The sequence below is a fragment of the Apium graveolens genome, chromosome 4 (assembly GCF_009905375.1).
Source record: "Apium graveolens cultivar Ventura chromosome 4, ASM990537v1, whole genome shotgun sequence".
Lineage (NCBI taxonomy): Eukaryota > Viridiplantae > Streptophyta > Magnoliopsida > Apiales > Apiaceae > Apium > Apium graveolens.
The window spans coordinates 34,162,045-34,187,374 of NC_133650.1; the positions used below are offsets into that span (position 1 = coordinate 34,162,045).

The window sequence follows — 25,330 nt, forward strand, 5'->3', positions numbered from 1 at the left end:
TGAACATAGAATCACTGCCATTAGAGAAGCTAGAGATCTGAGTGAGATTTCTCTGGACAGACTCTATGGAGTGTTAAAAACCTATGAGTTGGAGCAGATTCAACAGAAGGAAGTCTACGGGAATGATAGAATGGTCAGCACATCTACTGCACTTGTAGCTGAAGGTCAACAACAACAACAATCTCAACCGTTAGAAAGAATGGTACAGTTTTCCAAGGGTGAGGAAAATGAGTTAGTAGCAGAATATGATCCTCCTACTACAAATCAATCGAGTGATGATTTTTATTCCTTGGAAGAGCTGGAGCAATTGGAAGACGAGTCAATGGCCCAAATTGTCAAGAGATTCTCCCATGTCAGATTCAAGAGGAATCCCAAGCTGAAGTACAAGTCCAACTACAACAAATTCCAGAAAGGTGGATCTTCATCCTCTAACACCAGCAGTGGTGGATACCAAACAGGGATGGTTGATCGGGGCACCATTAGATGCTATAACTGCAATGAGTTGGGACACTTTGCCACAGAATGTAGGAAGCCAAAGCAAGTAAGAAAGAACTCTGAAAGGGCTTATCTGGCAAAGGGAAGAAGCTGGGATGATACTGACAGTGAAGATGAAGAAGAAGGAAATCTTGCTCTTATGGCTGTTGATGGAAAAACTTCATCGTCAAGAATAGAGGTAAAACTTTCTGATGCTGAAATGGTTTATCATCTAAGAGGTAACTTAGATTGTGCACGTCGTGATAATGAACTGTTAAGTTTAAAGATCACAGACCTTGAGAAAGAGGTCAATGAATTAAGACTTGTGCATATTAATCAAGACAAATTAAAAGAACAGGTATCTTTTCTAGAGAATAGAGTTGACTGTTATAGAAAACTCGAAACTATTCTCAAAGACAAGATCACCGGTCTTGAGACTAAGGTTAGAGCCTACTTCAATTCTTGTTCGAAGGCTAAAGAGTTCTACAGTAAGCAAGCTGTTAATCAAACATCTGGAATAGGATATGATTACAATGCTGCTATTGGAGAATTAGGCATAAACTCCCCTCCTCATGTCTGTGCTAAAGGGAGGGAAGTACCATATGTGCTTAAGGGTGTTGATGAACCCCTCTATAAAGCATCAATTGCTGAACCATTTGATACGACCTCTTCTGTTATTCAAGAAGAAATACGTGCTGAGGATCATGCTTATGAGAAGATTATTTCCAAGTCAAGTGAGTCGAAAGTTCCAGTCAAAGTTGTGAAAGCAACTGAGACTAACTCAGACACACATGAGTTGGATAACAATAATGCCATGTCTACCATGCATAAATTACCTGCTGTTAATCACTCTCATAAAGCATGTGGTGTTGCTAATTGTATGTCTTGTGCTTTTAATATGATGTATGCTTATTTTAATGGTAAGCATGTGTCTAATGATAAGACTACTCCTCGTCAGCATGTGAATAACAAGAAGCATGATAGGTCTAAGACTGCCAGTCCTTCTAAGGCTAGAAAGGAGACATTTGTGCCTAAGCTTAAACAGAAATTTGTTAAGGCTGTTTACAAGGTCAAATGTTCAGTCATTGAGAAAGTTGAGACAATTAAAATTAAAAATGTTGTTTTGCCTGACAAAGGATAGTTCTACAAGTATGCCGGGCCCAACCAAGTTTGGGTTCCGAAGAAGATCTAATCCATTTGTAGTGCAGGGCATTAAACAAGTATAACCGGTAGTGTGGATTCTTGATAGTGGATCATCAAGACATATGACCGGAGATAGAGCCCTGCTATCAAATGTGGTTGAGAAAGCTGGCCCCTGGTTACCTTTGGAGATAACAGCAAAGGTTTATCTGAGGGATATGGCTGTTTGCAAGCTGGGAATGTTATCATTGTAATTTTGTATATTGTGCTAGGTTATTATCAGGAAGCAGTATCTAACATATAGCACCAGTGACGAGACTTGAGAATATTACGACATATCAGACACCTGCTGCACATTACACTTGGAATTGTACTCTAGTAAGATGTGTACAAGTGTACTCCTGATTGGTGAGTCAAAAGAGGAAGTCAGTGCACCACAGTTCATGGACTTTGCATCTGCAGATCTATTGGACTATGCAATTTCTTCTTCACAATCTCACTTCAGGTTGGTATGAACTAGTATACTACTCAAGCAATCGTCAAGGACATGGTATGACACTCTAACAGAAGTTATAATTTTATATGAATAAGTAGAGTCGTCATATTAATAACTATACTATCACTAGGCACAATCATATTGTTTTATATGTGCAGTGATATATTGATAATGCAACATAACAATTAGTATCTAAAGTACTTGACAAGTATCGGTCAATGATATCTTGTTAACATTATGTTGCAGATATTTGTAAGCTTTTGACATGAATGAGAATTACTTAGACTTTACCCTAAGTGATCAATATTTTATCAAAAACTCATTCATATTGAAAAACAAAATCAAACTTCTTTCTACATTAGTGATTTCTTATTTCATATAAAATCTTTTGAAATCACTATTGTAAATCATTTTCTCTCTATTACCATATGTTCTGTGTTACAGGTTCAGTCTCCAATGACTTTCTTTCATTGACAGTCATGAGGTTGAAAACCCACAACGTCTATCCCAGACTGTAAAGACAAACACAAAAACAGAACCAACCAACACTCTCTTACCACTAAATGTAGTATGAATGAGTGTGAGGGAGATAGTGCCTTAGTGCACCACATAAGGAAGGTTCTGTAGTCAACCCAGTAGCTCTGTCTCCTACATAGATGAGTAGTATTTAAACCGAGACAACTGCTAACCCCCATACATCTTCTAAAAAAGATGTAATGGTTGAAAAGGCACAAAATCAGTTACTAGATTCATTCTCTCAACAGGGTGAGTCTATTGAATTTTGCCTGTCGGCCAAGGTATCCGATGTAGTGTCACCACTTCAAACATAATCAATTCTTGATGCACAAGGAGAGGTTACACACACAAAGGATGAGTTGACGGAAACAAGAGTTTCGACCATTTTAAGGTCAGATTCGATTGTTCAAGGTTCGTTAGTGGACCAATTGCCTTTACAGGCGTTAGGAGAGGATACTGATCCAAAAGCCATATGTCAGTGGTCAGTGTCTACCTCCCCAGGCTTAAATCCCCTGGATGCATCTGCGGATAGTGGATCTGACATAGGTGCAGATCGGCAACTTGTTGACAATGATTCAGATATTACCTGATAAGTCACAAGGAAGTGTCTTCACAGACATTAGAAGGGAACTTTGATCTTTATGCTAAAATCGTTGGATCATTGTTTACCTTCCCAGAATTCGAATCTGGAACCCTAAAAGGGAAACTAGCAACTTGTAGATTATGACTCAGATTTATCTGACGAGTTTAACAAGGATGGGGATTTGTGAACTCCCATTGCACCACCTGTGACCTCCTTAAAGGATGGCTAAGGTGATTTTCCTTGCAGGTACAACTGATTTTTGGAGCTATGAGAGAAGAGTGATACACTGGTGAGAATGAGTGTAAACACGAGTGGAGAGAAGAGTGATACACTGGTGAGAATGAGTGTAAACACGAGTGGAGAGAAGAGTGATACACTGGTGAGAATGAGTGTAAACACGAGTGGAAAGAAGAGTGATACACTGGTGAGAATGAGTGTAAACACGAGTGGAGAGAAGAGTGAAACACATGTGAGGTACACTAAAACACAATCACACACTCACAGTGAGGAAGAAAGAGAAACACTTGTTATTTCTTTTCCAACCAAGTGAAATATGAGAACTCCTTCAGACGACGGCATACATTCCTTCTTTAAGGGGGAGATAAAAGCTTAAGTAATAGTTTGGAGGATTCCTCAACTAAGGGGGAGAAATAGCAGGGAGGAAGAAAAAGATCCTACATGTACACTACACCACACCATTGTTGTTTCTAACTACGGATCCTATTGTACGGGAGAGGTGGTAAACACAAGGTGATTTTCTGATAAGGGAAGAAGCTGTTAGGGGAGTACCATTGATTTTTTATCTGCGGATCCTATTGTACGGGAGAGGTGGTAAAACGAAGGTGATCTTCTTTAATCAGTTGATTCTCATAGGGGGAGAAGCAAGAGATATGGGCTTCTCAACAGGAAATGTGGTTGTACAAATGAAGATGAAACTACTTGAAGATATGTTCAGTCTAGAGGAACATCTACTTGGAATCTGGAAAATGTTAAATCTCATCCAGAACTTTTCTACTATTTACTTTGCATGTATGTTTATATCTTTTTCTTATTTGTTAGTTGAGTTATCCTCTAGGTATTTGTGTGTTATTGTCTAACAAACAAATAGGGGGAGATTGTAAGTCACATGTCATAGCCTATTTGTATATTCGAGGATTCAACTCAACTCAAATAAGAATGTAATAAGTAAATAGTGGAACTACCGTCAGAGAGATCTCGCAAAGTAATATCTGTCAAAGGATTCAGAGACAATGTTCATCTACAGACTTGAGGAGTTAATTCACTGGAAGAAGTTCAAGAAGTTGATCATGCCTCAGTGATATAAATCAAGATCGTGGATTTAATCAAGTGACAGAGATCTCGTCAGGGTATCAATAAATTACAAGGATTTAATCTGAAGAAAATCAAAGTGTCAAAGTCAAGACATGAAGAAACGTCACGGAAGTTAGTCACTTATGAACCAGACAGTACATCGAGTGTCAACGTTGAAGTGGTGGAATTGATTCATAATTTTCAGTGATTTTCAGAAGATTTGCAGAAGAATGGTTGCTGCTCAAGACTAGAATTAATTCTCTATTAATTAATTAAGTCATCTAATTTAATTAAGAAAATAAATTATATCTGCGAAGAATAATTTATTTATTAATTGAATTAATTGATTAATTAATTCTGAATTAATTCTAGGAATTTTCAGAAGTTTAATTGGATTAAATTCAAGCATTAAATCAGCAAGACAATTGAAAATGAACTAGCATGACAATCAGGATTGTCATACCGATTGTCATGCTAGGCCATTGTCAATTGTCTCACCGAAAATTACTCTAGGAGGATGATTGTCTTGCTAGTTCATTCTGATTGTCATGCTAGTTCATTCAGATTGTCTTGCTAGTTCATTCAATTGTCCTACCGAAAGTCTTGCCAGCTATAGGATTGTCATGCCAATTCAATTCTATTGGTTTGTTGATTAAAAAGAAGCAGAAGACCTTCTTTCAATTATCTATCATTAAAACAGAAGAATAAAGAACAAGAAAAGCAGCCGCCTTGAAATATTACATTTTTCATCTGTTTAATCCAAGATTAAATTTCTAGATTGTAAAGTTAAATCCAATCAACTAGAAATCTTTATCTTGTTCTTGTGTAACAATCTAGCGGATCAAAATCCCTAGAACTTAATCTCAAATCGCGTTTAGCATTTGATTCTAATTATTGCAAAAATAGAAAAAGTTCATGTCGAATTTATTCTAGATTTGTGATAATTGATTTGAGATTAATACCTTGTAATCGATACAGTTGTTGTAACACATTTCAAGTTTAATAATATTTTTATTTAACTTGAATTTTGTTTCACATTTTTTATTCCGCATTTTACTCGATTATTTGGTAACGTTTGTATTCAACCCCCCTTCTACAAACACATTGGGACCCAACAATGATAACTTATACACTACCACGACCCGATTAGTGGTACTTAATCTCAACATCCATTCCAATACAACTCTCGTGGTTGTAATCAGCTCATTACTCGCAGAATCATTGTTGCCTTACTATGGTCCACCACTGACCTACTGTCATCATTCACTTTCCATGAAATCTTAATATCTAACCATACGGAGTCCATACATCTCGTATCTAATTCTCCTAAGGAGGTAACATGATCACCGTTCATGATTCATGAAGAACACTCCTGAACTTGACGTACTTTCATGCCATGAAGTAGATAAAATTGCAGAAGAGTTTCAGTCAAAGCAACGATAACAGGTTAATACCATTCTTAATCGTATGCCTTAAATAGAAGACTTAACTCAAAGGTTCGTTTAGTCCTTTTTGAAACATGGTCCTGGATTATTCTCAAGATAGTACCTTATGAGATAGATAGCCCGCTCCTGGAGATTACACGAATTAAACCTTTACCGAACTACTATTATGGTTGGGTATTGCACAGTCATCAGAAGGAATATCAATCTTCCAAACCATAATACAACCTTCACAGCTTTAACCATCATCACTGTATTCTTTTGGCACAAGCGCCTATAATTATCCTCTTACCTTTAAAGTGTCGGCCACCTCTTTGGCCTTTCCTGATAGTAAAATTTCCTTACAGTCAATGTCATTTTAACCACCTCCAAATAATTTTCTACCTCATTTCAATCACAGCTCATGTGAAGATGTTTTCCTTAAAATCAGATGGGTAAAAAAAAATATCACCATTTTTCCATAAGTTATTGCCTCAGTCTTTAGAGGCTAATCATTGTCAAGACTGACTCTTCAATCATACTTAGAACATCTTTTATCCTAGGCCCTAATTGCCCTGAACAGTTTCGACCATTACTGGTTCGATCCATACTTTCTCGTGGTGTAACCGTGCCCCACTTGGCATCATTATAATTACGACACATTTCCTTTATCAACATTTCTATTCTTGAGAATTTTGAATATTACCTTTCTCCTTGTAAAACCTCTAAGGTTATCCTTGAATCGTTCCTCCTGTATTCCCTAGATACAGGGCATATCAAAATACCATTTACTAATACTAAAACCATTGTCTATATACTTCTGAAAAATTTCTCCACTGATCCTTAAAGGTTGTTGTTACTTTAACCCTTTCTAAATCATACTGTCAAAACTCATACTGTCCCTATTAAGGGTGAAATGCCAACCTTTATGCATTCCCCTAGGATTCATTTTAAGTTACCGATGTTCTATTCTTAATTCCACCTTTAAAAGGTACCTGCATCCTTCCATGGATAAATCAAGTCATATATCCCTGATAAGGGTGTCTTATTCAATCATTCCCACCTCGATAGTATATGCCTAATTTCACAATAACATCTGTATACAAAATGAGGTTAATCAAAATGGCCTCCAAAAGATAACAACGGTTATCCGCTTTTCTTGCCTAATCTGGTAACGATAACAAGGATGTTCTGGAAGATATTGGTCGTGTTCAACGTGAACTTCTTCTTAATAATTCCTTATTTACTTTTGTTGTTTATCTCAACAGTCATCTCAATGTTGGGATATCTCTCATACCTGGTGTCTCCCTTTCTGGGTATCAAGCCACCGGTCTTACACTTCACATTATTGAAGGTCACTTCCTTCATCCAATTTTCCTACTTTCTTACTTTCTTGTCTCCTTAGTCTATCCGCGTCTTATTATTAATCCTTCTAACTATTTAAAGGTTTCCTTGAATCCCCCCAACTTACAGGGGATAAAATATGTGTATCTCTTATTCCTTCAATCATCAACTTTAACTCATGGTGAATCACCCTCATCCTGACGATTACATACTTTTCTATTTCTATTGCTACGAGTCTTTAGGGTTTCCTCATACCCGACTCCCTTATCATTCCTCATACTCTATTGCCTTTATATTCCTTTCCACTTCAGTTTCTTTTTATTTTTCCTTTCTCTTATCATTATTTCATGAACTAACACAACATAAGTATTGATTCCAAACATCCCGTCATTCTGGATTCGTGTCCTCAGAACGAATCTTGATAACTTTTACAACTTAGATTCATAATTCATCATACCCGTCCACTTTTGTTCTAGCTCCAAAGCTTTTACACTATCTCCTTATCTTTGGGAATTACTTTCCCGAAAACAATTGACTGAACTTAAATCAGTTTATGCTATCCTCTGGCTCCGTGCCTTTCTTGGTCTTTCACCAGCGGGTGGTCTCTCTCTTAGGAGGGTAAGTGACAAAAACAGTCTTTTGTGATTCGTCAATCATTTAGAATTTCAAATGATTCCTATATTTCCTTTAGTCAGGCTCTTGCCTCGACTGGGTCAGCTTGTTCCTTGGAACTCTAAGGGCTTAGCGACTTAAAGGTCCTGAAAGAATTTCTCACTGCATTGTTTCCTCAGGGTGGTGGTTGGGGATAATAGTCTAAGTCCTTTTTAGATAGGTCCATGAATTACCGTATAGGAGTACCATCTCGGGTCTCCTTTCCTTACTCGACTTTCTGTTTCCTTAGTATGAAATGTTTCATCCTTCTCCCATACTTGGGGTTATCTTATACGTTAAAATCCTTGTTTTCCACTTCATTATGTTATGGGCTCCTTCTTTCTTGATGGCAACCTCCCTGACTATCACATTCAGGGTTTGCCCTAAATCTTATTCCTCAAACTATGGCTCTCATCTAAGTTCTCATCCTTAAGCTCTTGAACTTTTGGAACCCAAATTCTATAGGAATACCTCATTATTCCCTTATCATCTTTCTCGGTATTAATCTCATATCTATTTGTTGGCTCTCTGCCTTCATTCATCACTTTTCCTGGCACAATATGTTCTTTTCCGATAATTCGGACTGTATTGCAATCTCAAACATCTTTTCGGTACCGGCTCCGGTTACCTTCACTTCTATTTCCATTTTCTCAAAATCTCTTATAAACTCTCTCAAAGACATGATCATCTTGAGTCTCTCCTTTTTACTAAGGGCATCAGCCACCACATGGGCTTTCCCCGAATGATACAGAATCTCCCAATCATAATTCTTGATTAGCTCTAACCGCCTCCTCTGGCGTATGTTGAGCTCTTTCTGCGTGAAAATGTACTAGAGCACTTATGGCTTAGGTAAATCTCGCACTTCTCTCCATACAAGTAGTGCCTCAAATCTTTTTAGGGCAAAACTATTGCCACGAGCCCAAGCTCATGGATGGGACATCGAATTTTATATTCCCTTAATTATCTTGACGCGTACGCGAGTACCTTGTTGTGCTGTATAAGAGCACCCTAATTCCTTATGCGAAGCGTCACTACACATCACAAAATCTCCTTTTCCATCCGGCAACGCCAACATAGGTGCCGTCACCAACCTTTGCTTCAGTTCTTGAAAGCTGTTCTCGCATTTCTCTGTCCATTCGAACTTCTCAGTCTTACGAGTAAGCCGCGTTAAAGGGGCTACTATCCTTAGGAACTTGAACAAACCTCTGGTAGTAACCGGCCAATCCTACCTCTGGTAGTCGCCCTAACCATAGTCATCAATTCCTCAATGGTCCTTTATTCATTCTTGTCAGGATCCTCCACGGGATTCTTCTCAGCAACAATCCCTTCTAGGACAACATCCTCAACCGCTACATCCTCAATATGAACATCATCCGGTCCCGCGTTAGGACGCTCTATCGGATCCATAATCTGATCTCCAATAAGTAATAAAACATCATCGCGTTGTTGCTCCTCAACCTCAGGGTTCGGAGTCCCGCTACCATATACGATAACGAACTACGCTTCTATCACGATATTTATAAGGGTTCCCATAAGGGTTTTAACTGTCAGTACTACGTTAGGTAGTCCGACTATGAACTTGGCAAGAGTTCTTATTATCTTAGTGAACTTATTATCTTAACGTCACATCATCTCTGAGGTTTATAACGCTTAGCTCTGATACCACTTCTGTAACACCCCCAAATCCGGGGTCGGGGATCCGGGTTGTCACGAGTTCCATTTCCCTTAATAACACCCAATCTTAATACACAATCAACTACTCTGTGCTATGACCCCACAATAAACACACACACCACAAGTTATAGTCTCAGAGATGAATATTCAAAAATAATCACAAGTCGTTTTATTCCACAATTATATGTCAATACACCTTAAAAGGTTTTCTGGATAAATTTACATTTCTTTGCCATTATTACAATTCATAATATACATAAGTCTGGTATATTATTAGTTGAAAACTTAGCCTATTGGTAATTTCTACCTCAGCTACAGCGGCCTCAACGCTTCCAGAAAGCTGCGGAACGTTTCCTATCCGCTTGCGAATTGGGAGCTTGGTCCTGTTCATCTTGTCTATCTGATGTTGTGTGATGAAAGAAGAAAGCAAGGGTGAGCAGCAAGCCCACCAAAATAATATATAATGATTAACAATATATGAGCCTTATCATAGTACTCATGAAAGTCTTGGTCAAAAGAAATGAACCAAGTTTCATATCTTAATGCGATGAAGTCGCAAAATATTCAGTATATATACATATATACTTTTCAAAATATTGGAAGTCCTCTTCCATGCATAATATACACAGAGTTCCAGTTTATAACTGTATAAAAATATCGTTGCAAGGTGATCTCATATATCTAACCTTGTCTCAACGTTTTTCTGAAAATCTTTGTCATTCATAAGAGAATTATTAACTAGATATAAGTTTAAAAGATGAAGTTACCAAATACTTCACTACACTTATATCATTTATAAAGCTACTTGAACTACCATTGTTCAAAGTATAATGAGCCTTCAACAGTTCATCACATAGATGAGACTACGAGACAAGATTTGAATAGATTAAATCTTTAAAATATTATTAAAGGAAATGAAGTTATGATATACTTCATTAAGTCCTGATATATATATACACCTATATATATATACATACGTTTCCTGAAAACCTCTGTCATGTAAAGTATAAACAGAATTTCAATATCCAATAAATTTAGAAAGGAAAGAATTTTGGCATAAACCTGATATCTTGCTGATCAGGCAAAGATACCAATAAGTAACCTTTTCTACTAGTAGATGGACGAATTCCCCACTGGTCATCACCCTGGTCGTAATAGGACCTTATGCTGGACTGCCACTCAGCCACTTATGCATTTGATGGACTCCCACTGAGCCACTTACACTATCATGGACGCCCACTGAGCCCATGTTGCTTATGCCGACTCAATAGATGGACTTACTTGTCGAACGTTGGGTAAGTAATCAATTCATTTATCAAAACTGCAACCTTGTTGCGAATATAAAATACACCACAGAGCCGGATCCCTCAGGTTTTGAGCGAGTATTTAAATCCCCTTAAAAAGGAAGATCTTAAATATAAAAATGAGTTTTGGGATCCGCTCTAACTTTTAAAAATCATTTTGAAGACTCGAAAACACTTTAAAGAGTGTTTGGAGTAAAGCTGATTTAATGAAGTAAATCAGTCCCCAGTATATTTAGAAAATGTCTGAATATTATTATTTAAATAATATTCCCATAGAGAATAATCTTTATAAAAATAATTGAAGTATAAGTATTAAAACTTATACCTGAAACGAGTATTAAATAACCAAAGATATACTTATACGAAAGTACTATCTTTATTTGAATAATCGAAAATAAGTTTGATTATTGACACCTTATTCTTTAATAAAATAAAGAATATATTGCAGTAATAAGCGGAGTCATAATACCTCGAATGAATATTATAAATAATATTCATAAAATAAAGGAGTCATACATCCTCAAATGAATATCCAATTAATAATCATTAATAATATAAACTGAGTCATAAGCCCTCGAATGAATATTCAAATAATATTCAATAATAAAATAAAGTTAAAGTTATCGAATAAACCTTATTCGATTAATAGTTTGAAAACTATAACCATATATATATAAAAATATATATATTATCCTCGGGAACATCGACTCCCGGTTTAGAAATATGTTTTCACCTTTGGGTCCCTATACTAAGGGTATATGCAAATTACCGCTATCCTCTAACATAGGTATTATCAACTGAATCAACAGATATATATGGAAAGAATACGAAACAGGCATGCATATATATATACCATAGCAGCATGCTTCAATATATTGCAACATTTGCTAATTAACCAACATGCATCTATCGCAAGATAATGCATATACATATATACATCACAACAACAGTTATAACGGGTAGAAAACTTGCCTGAGCGACTTGGGGTGATAAAAGGCTCGGGACGAGTCTGGTAACCTATAAACAACAAGTAAGTTGGAATTAAACCAAAGTCACTTGTAAATCTATACTTTAACTAACTTAGACTCTAACGCTTGTTTAGCGCTTACTGACTCGCTTAAGTCACTCGGGTACCCTCGGCTCCACCATTTTTAGTAATTTAACCTTTACGAGTTTTAAGGCGATTCCTTCGCGAGTGTCTTACCAACTGCCTAACACACTTACCATAAATGTTTCATACATTAATTAACCCTTTTTGGTCTTTAACCTATGTTTCAAAGTAAGGCGAGGGGAAAAGTTTTGTTCGCGAAACGCCGTTACATGAAACGGTCGTTTCTCCTAAACCGTGCATCGGAATCGAATGAACTACATATCAAAACGAAGCTCGTAACATGAGCTATCTAAACATAGCAATGGTCATAATCTAGCAGGGGGTTCTCGGGTCCTAATATTGTGCACAAAAACAGTCTAAAGAAAATCGGACGTTACGACGGCTATGTTTACGCGATTTCCAAATTTTAAACCATTCAAAACCAACCCAATTCAACCTCAAATCCAACATACAACCAACATCCATCCTTATCACATCATAACAACCCCAACCAATTTAATTTTAACATTCATACTTATGCCTAAGCTTAACTTTAACCATACTTAAGTTCTTTTAATCAAAACAACAACATTTATCATTCCATTTTAATACCATTTCAATCCCAAACTCTAAATCACAAACATCAAGCTACAATATCACCCTACTAATCAAAATCATCTTATAATACATAGGAATCTAGGGTTTAGAGATGATATACCTTCCTTGAAGTGGTGGGAGTAGCTAGGAAGCCTTAAGAAGCTTTGAGAAGTCTTAGGAATGCTTGGATCTTCAAGGAAAACAAGAAAAATTTCAAGTTAAAAACTTGAAAACACTATTCATTGTCTTCTTCTTTGATTAAATGAAGAAGATTGAGAAGGAATTGATGGCTTAAACTCATGATATAGCCCTAACTAAGCATGAAGATGATTAGGGAATTAACTCACCAATTTAGGAAGCTTGGATCTTTGATTTTGAATTTTCTTGCCTTTTGCAATAGTAAAAAGCCGAGAGCTCTCAAGAACAAAGCCTTGGTTTCTTTTTGATTTTGATGAAGAATGAATTTGCTTGGCTTGGTTGATTTGTTTTTGTGTTTGATTTAGTCAATTACCTATTTGCCCTTGATTTTGTGTGGTTAAAAAGCCACCACATCTCCTTCCTTCCCATGTCATGCCTATGTCATGTTGTGATGTCATCCTTCCCTCTTTGTCCTCCTCTCATTGGTTGGGTGACATCACTCACTCTAATCCCTTTGATTAACTTCCTAATTGTTTGCCTAATGACCGCTGATCTGTTATACGGTTCGCTTAACTTTTGTTTTTGTTTATGGTTTGAGGGATCATACCCGGGATCTTATTACTTAGGTTCCCTTAACCTTTCTCAATATATGATATTCCTTTTATGATCCTCTCTTATAATCCTTTAATTTAAATCCTTCTTATCTTGTTACCTTATACTCAATTCTTTTCGTATCTAGTGGATTTCCAGGAAAAATCAAAGTGTTCGTAATTGGATTCTGACGATCTTTGCATACACTTATATACCATATAAAGTACTAATAAAATCTCAGAATATCCATATCAGAACCCCTACATAGTGTGGCATGAAAAGTTTTCTCATTCAGCAAAAACACTATTCATAAGGGTTTCAAAAATTTCCCAAAAATTGGGGTTATTACAGATGAGAACTCTGTGATGCTTGAATAGCACATAGCTGCTTACAAGAGAACTTACAGAATTATAAAGAGATTCTTAAAAGATACAACTTTATCTATCTCTCTGAAAATAATGCTTACTCAGTTAGTTGTTCTACTTGCCACACTTGGTTTATATATCACCAAGATACATGATAAAAAGAGAAACTAATAAGACAAAATGAATCTAGTCTAATATCATGCTTCTTCACTTCTCTTTCCAGCATCCTTGAATATCTTTAGTTTAGCATGGAAATGGAAATGCTTCTTTGTTCTCTAAATCCTGCTAACAGGCTGCCACATTCCAATTGCATATAATCAACGCATGTGACTATCAAGTCACTATCAACTGCTCTTTTGAATTTGAATATCAATTGAAACTTCATTGAATCATCCGTTGAAACTGTGGATGATCATCCGTTGATACTTTAGCTGATCATCCATTGAAGCTTTATAGATCATCTGTTGAAGCTTTATCTGAGCATCCGTTGAAGCTTTGTAAATCATTCGTTGAGACTATTTTCTTGACAGTTAACTCCATTTCATTTATACAAGATTTCAAGGCATCATCTATTTACAGTTAACCAACCTATATTGCATATCAATCTAGTAGTCAACATGACTTAAATATTTCTCAAAGATCTAGTTCACTAAGCTACTTAAGTATGCATAAATGTGCTACTAATCTTATTGTACATAAACTACTCTTTCAACGGATGTTGAAATGATCATCCGTTGAAAGTTACAAAATACTAAGTTAAATCAACTAAGGTGTTTTGTTCAACTTATCATCAAGTTCACAACATATTCCTAACACTATTGTTCCAACAGTGGGTGGGGGTGCATTCACTTCAAACTCAAACATGAAAAACTTCTCCATTGACTGATCCTCACCTATCTCTTTCTCTCTATCAGCCCTAACCATTTCATCAATTATTTCAGTTTCTTCTTCTTCACTGACCTTTCTTTTTTGTGCCCTTTTCCTACTTGATTTTTCAATATAGTCAGCTGGTTTGTTAGGACATTTTCCCTTGTTTACAGCCTTTTTATGTGCTTTTTAGGATCTTTCATGGCAGTCTTGAAGGCTTCGGGAAATATAGCTGTTGATGCAGCCCAAAAACAAAGCTTGACAGCCTCATTTGCTTCCTTCTTTATCAGATTTGAGCTCAGATGTCGAGCACAAAATATGTGCTTCACTTGAGGTAGAAATTCCCTAACAGCTTTGTCCAACCCCTAAACTTTTATACAAATTGCATTCAGTATATGAATACTTATAAAATTATGAGCTCAGTTGAGATTCCAAATCTTTTTGCTCTTCCCTCACTTCATCTCTTATTCTTCTACAATCAGACAAATCGGAGTCACTCCCATCCCCTATTTCCTTTTCAATATCATCTTCATCCTCCTCGTCAGATTCCTTTTCATCATTACTACTAACCCTATTTTCATCATATTCTTCATCAGAATCCCAGCCATCACCATATTCAAATGCATTGTCCTCTGCCTCACTTTCATCACTCACAACTGGTGGATCAGCCCTAGACCATGAGTGAAACACATTTATCTTACATACTCCAGTTTTAGCTTTTTTAACTACCTCAGCCATTTTCTTAACATCACTATCTTTCCTGATTAATGCAAAACCTTCATCAGGAGTCATATCATCTTTCGCAAAGTACAATCTATCATCATTAACTACAGCCATAACCATGTCCCTAATGTATTTCACACTAAAATCCCCCAACCTTAATTTGTTTAAAAAGCTTAAATTTAGGCCCAGCATATTCCCAATTTTTGCAAGTCATGAACTTGACTCCCGTAATATACAACCAGGTCTTGTGGCCTGTCAAAATTAACTCTACCAATTAACAAATACTATGGACACATGACATATATTTACATGGGTATATATCAAACATATACAGAAATCATAAAAAATTGCAAAGGTATTTGTGGATATAACAAACACTATAAACACAGGACATATATATATATATATGCAAAGATAGATAGAGGCATAAGAGATTTACATGATTAAAAGAGAAGGAAAAAATATCGGTATCAATCGAAACACGGAGTCGCCTGTGATTCACCTTCGATTTTGCCTCCGACGTCGCCTCTGTTTGCCTGTGGGTTTAAACCTAATTTCACGATCAATTGATTTTGATGTATGTCGGGTCGAGATGAGTATTAGACCCTACAGCCGTGTATGCTGACATATGTTGACATGAAGCCTACTACGCAGTTTATGTCAAATGATTTTAACGATCGTGCAAGTAATTATAACTATACAATCTAAAGTTTTTAATTACTTTATTAATTGATTAAAAACTTTTTTAACTTGGTGATTTACTAGCAAGTTACGTACGAGTAGAGTGACCAATTAATCATTTTACCCTTTAAAATACTTAACAAAAGTCCAAAAGAAAAAACTTGTTTGTGAATCAAAAAGAAAGAACGAGGCAAAGCTAGAGGAGAGAGAGACTAGAAGATGAGTGAGAGACCGGTGCCGAGAAGAGAGAGTCCGTGGGGTACGCCGGAGGGAGAGCACCGTCAACCTAAAGCTCACCGCTGCAACGATCGTGCTGAAGATGTTATTCAGGTTCCTCTCCTCAATTCAACTACTTCTCATATTTTTACTTTTTTCTATATTAATTCCTCAATTTTTATTTCTTCGATTGTGATTTTTTACTTTAATTACAGTACTAATTTTGTCTAATAAAATGTTCTAAATACAAATTATGAAAATATACATTAGCTGCTACAGCTACTTGTCAATTGTACTACCCTGTTCATGTTGAATCATTTCATAAATTTAAATTCAAGTTTAGCACTAAATTGGTATTAGCTTTTTGGCTTTGTCTACAAAGAACCTGTCAATTTGTTTGGGCAGGGTTCTAATATAATAGTATAGAAAAAAATTATGAAAAGGACTTTCTGGATAATTTACTTGAGAGAGAAGAGAACTATGAGGTTTACGACCTTTATAATCCTCGTGAAGTAATTTTTATCAAGTCCGTATGTAGTCACTTACATTTTTAATGAGTCCATATCAAGCTCATACCTACCTACTCTTTTATGTCGATGTGAGGAACAAAGAAAGATTTTGTATTAACGCCCAACTCCCAACTGGAAGCACCTAACAATTAGATTCAAGTTATAAATTGACAAATCATTATATTATGGACCTAAATGATCATTAAATATATCATCAGAAAATGAATGTTTGCTCACCATTCACTTCCCTCTCTGAGTTGATAATTTTTTTAACATAAAGAACATGCTTGAGGTTACAATCTTATGTGTTATATTATTTTGTTTTGGAAGAGCACATGTTTGAGGTTGATTGTCCAACATTGACCCCATATGTGGTTTTGAAGGCCTCACGACAGGTTGACGAGTTTACAGATATTGTTATGAAAAATTTGATTTTAGGTTCTTGCTACCCTGCTCTTTCTCAGGAAGTTCTGCACAGAGTTTTGCACGGAGAAGTTCGAAAGTGATGAGATGAGAGCAGAGTTGAGACAAGTTCTTGCTGTATTGGATGATCTTTCACCCCCAACCTAGGAAGCACGAGTGCGGGTGCGTGAGTGCGGGTGCGCGATACGGGGATACGGGAATTCGGAAAATTTCAAAATACGGGGATTCGGGTGCGGGGGGATACGGCTAATATTAAAATATTTTTAAATATATTTTATATATTAATATATTTTAATATATATCTTAAATTATAAATAATATAATTATTACATTTTAATTAAAATAATTAAAGATATTATTTCTTTAAATATATTCATTATGTAATAATTTGCCTGACACACCTACCCATGACTTGAATAACAGATCTCTTTTATTAAAATAATAATAACATCCAATTTATACTTAAATAAATGAAAGTAAACTAGTAAAGTAAATAGGTGGAACAAGGAGGCCACGTGACTAGCAGAAACAGCAAACACAAGTCTCAATAAAAGAAAAATAGATATGACTGCCACGCCCTACATATATACACACATATATACGCACAGATCATATACTGTACTGCACATCTCACATCTCAATAAATCAACCACACGGATCGGAACGATTGAATGCCGGAAAAACAAGAATAGCCGGAGACGACCAACTGTGACTACAACAACCCTCTTTCCTCCTCTAAATCGTATCCTCTAATTACGATTTCTGCCATCCCGCACCCCCGCGAATTGGATTAGTAAAGTACGGTGACACACCACCTGGCGAATCCCATGCGTATCGGCTGCACCCCCGCACACCGCCACACCCGAACGTATCGGGTGCGCAGTACGGTGGGTAGGTGCCGCACCCCTGCTTTCCAGCCCCAAACACATCACTTTCGAGCTTCTTATTGGTGAAAGATCATCCAATACAACATGAACTTGTCTCAACTCCGTTCCCGTCTCATCACTTTCGAGCTTCTCCGTGTAAAACTCCCTTAGCAATCTGAGGAGCAGGTACTTAACAAGTACCTAATATCAAATCTTTCACGACAATATCTGTAAACACGTCAATGTGTCCCGAGACGTAAATCACATATAGGTCAATGCTGGACAGTCAACCTTAAACATGTTCTCTTCCAAAACAAATTGATAAAACAACACATAAGATTGTAACCTCAAGCATGTTCTTTATACGAGCATGCAATCAATGAACTTGTAAAATTAATTATTATTTTTTTGTGATTTTTTAATTTATTTAGTACCTTTGTGAGTTTGTCTAATGAAATGTTTTTCCTGCTACTTCTGATGACCTTGTTACTACTTGTTGACGTTTAATTACTGACTCACTGTTCTAGGGCCTTGTAATATAGTTACATGTCTGGTAAGGGTTTTCCGATTTTCCTTTTCTTGTTTGCTATTGTTTAAAACTAAGCCAAGCAAGGATACTTATACGAAGAAATTATGGTGCATTTTTGGCTTCTCTTGTATATGGAATTAATACTCTAGATTATACATATGCCATATAATTAGAAATTTGCTCTACAGTGTGGGTGTCTTTTTAATTTACATTCAATTTTAGCACAAAATTGGTATTATAGCTTTCTGGTTGCTTGACTACTATGAACATGTCAATTTTTATGAGCAGGTCTTTAATGTCACTAGTAAAAACAAAGTAATGTAAAAGGACTGGCCGGATATCTTATTTGATGGAAGCCCCTGAGTTTTAAGACCTTATATAGTAGTTGCTGTGAAGTAGTTTTTAGCGAGTCTGTACATTGAATTAGTCAATGTCACGACTTTGTAACAATTTCCATCTTTTGTCAGTGTATCAAGCTCATGCCTACATAGTCTTTATGGTGTTGAGAGGAAAAGACTTTGTATCAATGCCCAAGTGGAAGCACCTAATAATTTGATCCAAGTTGTAAATTGACTAATAATTATATTATATACCTGAAGTGATCATAATCATCAGAAAATGAATGCTTGCTCACTAGTCTCTTCCCTTTCTGCATTGAGAATTTTTTCGTTTGAAACTTTGGGTATTATGTTCTCAGGATGTGAAATAATTCTTTGTATACTTAAATTACAGACATTTTTCCTCATATAAAACAGAACAAAAGTGATTCCAAATACACCGATTACTGAATATATGGAAAAAGAAAAGAAAGTTAAATGTAAGCACTTTTTTGTAAATTCTATTAGTTTCCAGATGCCATAAATATCTTTTATGGGACTAGGAAAAAAATTCTGGAACAGCCAAAGTACTTGTTATGGTTCATTTTCTTAATTTTCAATTGATTACTTCCTCTGCTGTTTTGTGTAGGCTTGTTTTGAAGGTAACCCATTTAAGACAGTTCCGGGCCCTTTTAAGCTCTTCTACCGCTGCATGCGCTCAAAACCAGGGTACTTCAACTCTTTCGTGGCTTGCACAGAATTTAAATTATACAATGATTGTATACTTTAATATTTCTGCATCATCTTTTGAATATGTTTAGCAATTTTGACTCTTTATTATTTTGTCATGAAGACCTGCATACTGCTTAAGGTTTAAAATAACGAACCTTTCTCCACAAGCACTAGATGATAATGTAATATCATGTCTTTTTATGAAACTTTATGTTTTGTTGGTGTATTGGGATTGAATCATATGAAAAGGGTAATAAACTATAGATGCTAATTTGCTACTATTTAAGCATTAATTTTCTTTGTTGATGTCATAACTTCATTCTAGTTCAGCAAATTAATAGAAAATCCTTTTCATCACTTTTAATCTCCTACATCCAATCTCTCCCTTTCTCAATTTCCGACCCTAATTTCATTTTTACTCTTTCTGATTCCAACCAATTAAACCGAATGTTTCAAAAATAGGAGTTAATAGAATGGTGGTATATCTACTTGTCCTTATTTCGTGACTGTGCAAGACCTCGGACCCTAAACTCTGTCAGTAGCATAGCCTCCTGCTGTATTACATTTTTTATTAGTTCTTATCAGAATAGGATTATGAACTTATATCCACCCACCATGCCGGTTTTACCTGTCTTTCTATTTTAAATTCTAATTAAGCATTTATTGTTACTGAAAAGTATGTCGAATGTATTGGTGCAGGGAAGAGCCAACTGAGCCATTCACTTATTTGCAGTTAGACCCCCCAACACGAGAAGTAAAGCTCGAGTAAAGGCCATCTAGATATCTACTGCACTGCTTTTATCTTGATCTAAGTTACAGTTTAATTCCGATGTAACTTTTCCATATTGACTGTCTTAATAAATTATCAGCCTTGTGAGATGGTTTGTCAGTTCTTTAATTGCTACTGATCAACAAACGTTATCCAAGTTCTACTTGTGTGTTTCAGTAAGCTACCGACACCTTCACGTGAAAGTTGTGAGATAAATGGAAATAGTGACAATCAGTACATATAACACATAGAAGAAGAGTTTGTAGAGCGAGAGATATTATAGACGCTTTAAATTGGGTATTGTAGAGTTGCGTCATGCAATGGGAAGATATGATTTAGTACCAGTGTTTGATAAGAAAACATAATAAGAAAATTATATATTTAATGAGATTTTGTAATTTACATTAGGAGGTAGATTTGGGTTAAGACTTTTATCAAGAAAGATAGGGTTTGATCTTATCTATGCCCTTGGGTTAGTTTACATCGAACTGTTGTATTTTTTGAAATAGTTGAATTTTTTTATATTGTTATAGTAAATTGTCATTCTTTAGTATATTGATTACTGTTGGTTTATAACATTGTTCATTATTGTAAGAACCTATTTGACCCCCTGGCTGGTTTGGTTGGTGAGTTTGCTCACTATTTTAGTGGATCATTTCGGGATAATCATGTATGGTGGTTCATCCAGAGTCCCAGTTAGGAGTGATGGAGTTTGTCGCTTTGTCAAGTATTTCTTTCTAGGGGATACCAACGGTGCTGTGTTTCTATTATAGTGTTTTGAACCTTTTTAATATTTATACTACTACTACTAAGAAGAGAAGTTTAGGCATGGTTTTGAAGACATCATCAGTAGTTAAAAGTTTAGGAGTTGGTAATACACAGGTCCTTTTTATTTTGTGTCGGGGGTGGGGTATGAGAAAGGTGACTTGCGTTAAGTAGGTGCTATTGTGTTGGAAACCCTTATTAGATTAATCCTGTCGAAAAGGGTTCAGTTAAGGTCCCTGTGTCGAGAATGGTGACTTACTTTAAGAAAGTGCAATTGCGTTGAACACCCTTACTAGATTAATCATGTTTAAGGTCAGTTAAGGTACATGTGTGAGCACATTAGTGACTCTAGAACGAGGCACCACTTTAATGCCTAGTTTAAAGTATTAATTTTTTGTTCCATTTATTCCTAGTTATCTAGCCTGAAGCCTAGGGAGGAAGTAGTACTCCATTTTCCTTACTAAAATTTTGAATTTCGTGCACCAAGTCATATAATGTTATGCTCTCATTTTTGTTCACTCCATCTTTCATTCTTTCTTTCTCATTACATTTTCTTCACGGTTGATTTGAGTGAAGGAAGCAGGAGCATTGGGACTAGCTGCCACCTTTTAAGTTGTTATTTTACTCCAACGAAATGTAGCATCCCTGTTTGGCACTCTGGCTGCGTCTTCCCAGCTCCCGCGGCTCTGTGTATGAGGATTGAGGGTATGTAAGACAGTTGTCTGGGAGTGTTATTAGCAAGGTCTAATCATTGTGACCATTTTCCGAATTGTGGTGATATGTATTCATTGGATTATTGTCTTTACCGTAAATTTGTGTAATATGACTTGAGTACTAAATTCGTCCCCGCAAGCTTATGGTAACTCAGCTTGTGTAGGAAAGAATTGTAGCACGCAACATAATTACCATTTGTGGCTGCAAAATGTTATCCTTATTTAAAGGCGCAATATTTCAAATTAAATGGGGCCATACTATAGGACCATATAATAATTTTATCGATTAGTAATTCTGTACTCGAGCTTGCAGTGAAACTTGCAGCAAATTAGTGTGGACAATCTAGATCGTAGACAATTTGTTACATCAAGCAAATATGAGTCCCGGTTTATTACTATTATTTAATAATTAGGCTTGACGACATAATATTAAATAACTAATTTTTTGCTTTTCTCAAAAGCACAGTCACATTGTTTCTAAATTTTAAGGAAATATCAAAGTTACGGTTAAAAGTGAGGGCAGTTTGAATCAAATTGCATAATTCAACAAAAAAATTCAGTTGTACCATCAAAATTAAAATCTAATTATCAATTTGGGGCGTATAATAAGATTTTGGACCGAAAACTCCAAAAAAGTTACTTTGATTTAATTAGAGACAAATTTTAATTGAAGATTTTTCTAAATTCTAATTAAAGTAATGCTACACAATTAAAGTATACACATACATAAATACATAAATAAATAAAGGCATGATGCTCCTGACTCCCCAGTACAGAGGATTACCACTAGTTTTTAATGTGAATGTAATGGGAATATTCTTGTAATAAAATAATTTATTTAAAAAATTATAATTATACCATTAAAAATATATTATATACTTGGGCAAGCTACCTATGTTCGTGCAATATTTTCTCACAAATTAATATATACATTTCGAATTTACTATCATGTATTTAAGTACACACAATAAACGTCGAAAATTATAAGTTTAAACCATTTTAATTGATTTCCTTTTTTTAATAGTGATAAACCCTGCATAGATAAAAAACTAGACCAATTAAAATGACTCAAATTTATGACTTTCAAATTTAAATTAAAATGATTCAAATTTATGACTTTCGGGCCAGGGGCGCGTGGAAGAAAAACTGTATATATTTATTCCTCTTATTCTTATAAAATAATACTCACTCTATTTTTTAATATATGACATTTGATTTTTTATTGACATATTTAGGAGGGTTGATCATCTAATTAAAATTATTATTTTTAATTTTTTTTAAAATAAAAATATGAGATCAAAATTTTTATTCACTAGAAGAAAATTTTAAAAAAAAATTAATTATATGATTACTAAACATGTGTGAATATATTAAAAAAAACAGAGGTTAGTATTTGTTGGATTTGTAGAGAATACAAACAGTCTAGCAAAATACATAAAGAAAGTGTCTAAATTATTTATTGATATTATATTTTTAAAGTAGAAAGATATTTATTTGCACTATAAATACAAAATATCATAAGTACATCTTGCTCTCCTCTTCCTCACCTCACCGCCGCTACTTAAACTAGGGTTTATCAAAAACACAAAACCCCTAAAATGGCATGTACTGTTGATCTGAGATTCTTAGATGAAGGCTTTGGTGGCAAAACCGCTAAACGAAAGCGAGCCGAGCAAGAGCACAACAATCATCTCCTCCACCTCTCCCAGCAAAACCTAAACGACGACGTTTCTATGGAAATCGATCTCAACGAGCCACCTCCGGCAGCGAAGCGCCAAGCTTTGCCTTCCTCCGTCGATCCTAACAAGCCTGTGTACGGAAATCCGACTTATGATGGCGTTATTGCCGGAAAAGTCTCCGGCCGGAGGTGGAAGCAGGTAAGGACACATCGATCGTCGGCGACGAAGGTGAGTTTAAGAGGAACGACGTTCGAGCAACGAGCGAAGGAGAAGGAGATAAAGAAGGCATATAAGGAGAAGATGAATGAGTTGAAAGAGGAGATAAGGAATCATAAGGTGGAGAAGAGGAAGCATAAGGAGGAGAAGGATAAGAGGAAACAGGAGAATATTTTACGAACCGGTTCTAAACTTCAGATTATTAGTAATCCCAAGACACTTAAGAAGATTCAGAAGTCCAAGCAGAGGAAGTTGCTTAAAGTGGTACCTGATCATTTAGTTAAGAAATCTAATTGATTTTTGCTGGTTATCTTGTTGATTGTTGCGGATTTTATGTTGGTTTTGTTTTGAATTTTATGAATTGAGTAATCTGTGTTTTGGTTTTTATGTTGTTGGATGATTAGTGACTCATGATAAGTCTCTATTTGAATGAAATTTATTCCCCGTCTTCTATTTGTGGTATTATATGTTTTTGATCAATTAGATGAATTTTGCTAGTGAAAGTGTTTAAAATGAATGAGTTGTATGGGCATACTTTAAGCATATTTGCCGAAACAGAATAGTAAATAAATGATTCTTGTAAGAATTTGATCATTCAATGCCATTGTGTTTCCTTGTCTTGTCAAGTAGCATTATAAATAAACATAGTAACGAGCTAGTATCCTTGCTTTGAAAGTTGTTTGGTTGAACAATTTGGTAGCTGAAAAGTTTAAATCTCTGTTCCTGTTATGCCATTAGTGAAATTCTGGGACAAAGTTGAATCCTAACATGTTATGGGATTACAGTTCAACGACGGTTATAGTTGTCGCTTTTCTACTGTCTTAGCCAGGGAGAAAGCAACAAATAGCCCTTTGATATGTCCTGTTATTGTTTCATTTATCAACAATGTATGTCCTGTTATTGTTTCATTTGTCCACAATGTGAATGCACAGCTTTGTACCCTTCCCGCATCATGTTACCTTGCAATTATTCCTTCATGGCAGTCGTGTTTGTTTCTTTGCAAGTATATCTCTTCCCAACCATCTCTTTCATTGCCTTCACCTTTCCACCTTCGTGCCTTTGACCTGCTGTGCAATGTTTGAGATCATACATTTTTAAAATCGTTCTTAATTTTTAGGAAGGTTTGAGTATTATGAATCTTGTTGGGAGTACTGATGACCAATGATCTGTCTGTGATTCTTAAATGACATATTATTCGATACTTCATTTGGTTTTCCCTTCCTACACAACACAAGTATCGTAGATGTGAAATCAACAATCCCAAGTTGTTATGAACAGTTAAAATGAAGAAAATTTATTGAAGAAGTGTTATTACTAATAGAGTCTGTTGTGAAGCATCAGGGGAATTACTAATAGAGTCAGTTGTGAAGAATCAGGGGATTTAACAGAACCAAATCGGCAGATGTTGAATTCCCCAATGTTTGTTCCTTGTTAATCTAGTTCAACTGACTACACGGAAAGCATTTTACCTGAGAGTCGAGACATAGAATAACAGTATACACCATCTGGGCATATAATGACTTAATACCAAATGGGATACTTTTGAATTTGGATTTGTTTCTGTAACTCGAATTCAACCGAATAGTAATAATATATGTAATGTTGTTGGAGGTGGGAATAGTTATTGATG

The 25,330-nt window shown here is 35.7% G+C and overlaps 2 protein-coding genes across 4 annotated transcripts; both read left to right on the forward strand.

Annotated features, from left to right (window-relative positions):
- The first annotated feature begins 16,121 nt into the window (after positions 1-16,121).
- On the forward strand, positions 16,122-22,026 carry LOC141717935 (uncharacterized). 3 transcript variants are annotated; one of them, XM_074520202.1, is made up of 4 exons: positions 16,122-16,296; positions 19,476-19,555; positions 20,258-20,323; positions 21,669-22,026. In XM_074520202.1, the coding sequence occupies exons 1-4, from the start codon at positions 16,186-16,188 to the stop codon at positions 21,688-21,690; spliced, it is 279 nt and encodes a 92-aa protein (XP_074376303.1). In that variant the 5' UTR covers positions 16,122-16,185; the 3' UTR covers positions 21,691-22,026. The 3 variants fall into 3 exon arrangements, 2 of the variants coding, with proteins under 2 accessions (XP_074376303.1, XP_074376302.1); XM_074520201.1 differs by having other exon boundaries at positions 20,258-20,312; XR_012573857.1 differs by having other exon boundaries at positions 16,124-16,296; positions 20,258-20,389.
- Positions 22,027-23,320: 1,294 nt separating this feature from the next.
- On the forward strand, positions 23,321-24,165 carry LOC141717936 (uncharacterized). The gene has a single exon (XM_074520203.1). It carries the CDS (start codon positions 23,404-23,406, stop codon positions 23,995-23,997), a length of 594 nt encoding a protein of 197 aa, XP_074376304.1. The 5' UTR covers positions 23,321-23,403; the 3' UTR covers positions 23,998-24,165.
- Positions 24,166-25,330: the final 1,165 nt, after the last annotated feature.

Coding starts and splice junctions, on each gene's coding strand:
- LOC141717935 (XM_074520201.1), top strand. CDS start 16,186: ATGAGTGAGAGACCGGTGCCGAGAAGAGAGAGTCCGTGGGGTACGCCG. Junction 16,297..19,475: donor GTGCTGAAGATGTTATTCAG/GTTCCTCTCCTC, acceptor TGTTTTGTGTAG/GCTTGTTTTGAAGGTAACCC. Junction 20,313..21,668: donor TAGACCCCCCAACACGAGAA/GTAAAGCTCGAG, acceptor ATTTGAGTGAAG/GAAGCAGGAGCATTGGGACT.
- LOC141717936 (XM_074520203.1), top strand. CDS start 23,404: ATGGCATGTACTGTTGATCTGAGATTCTTAGATGAAGGCTTTGGTGGC.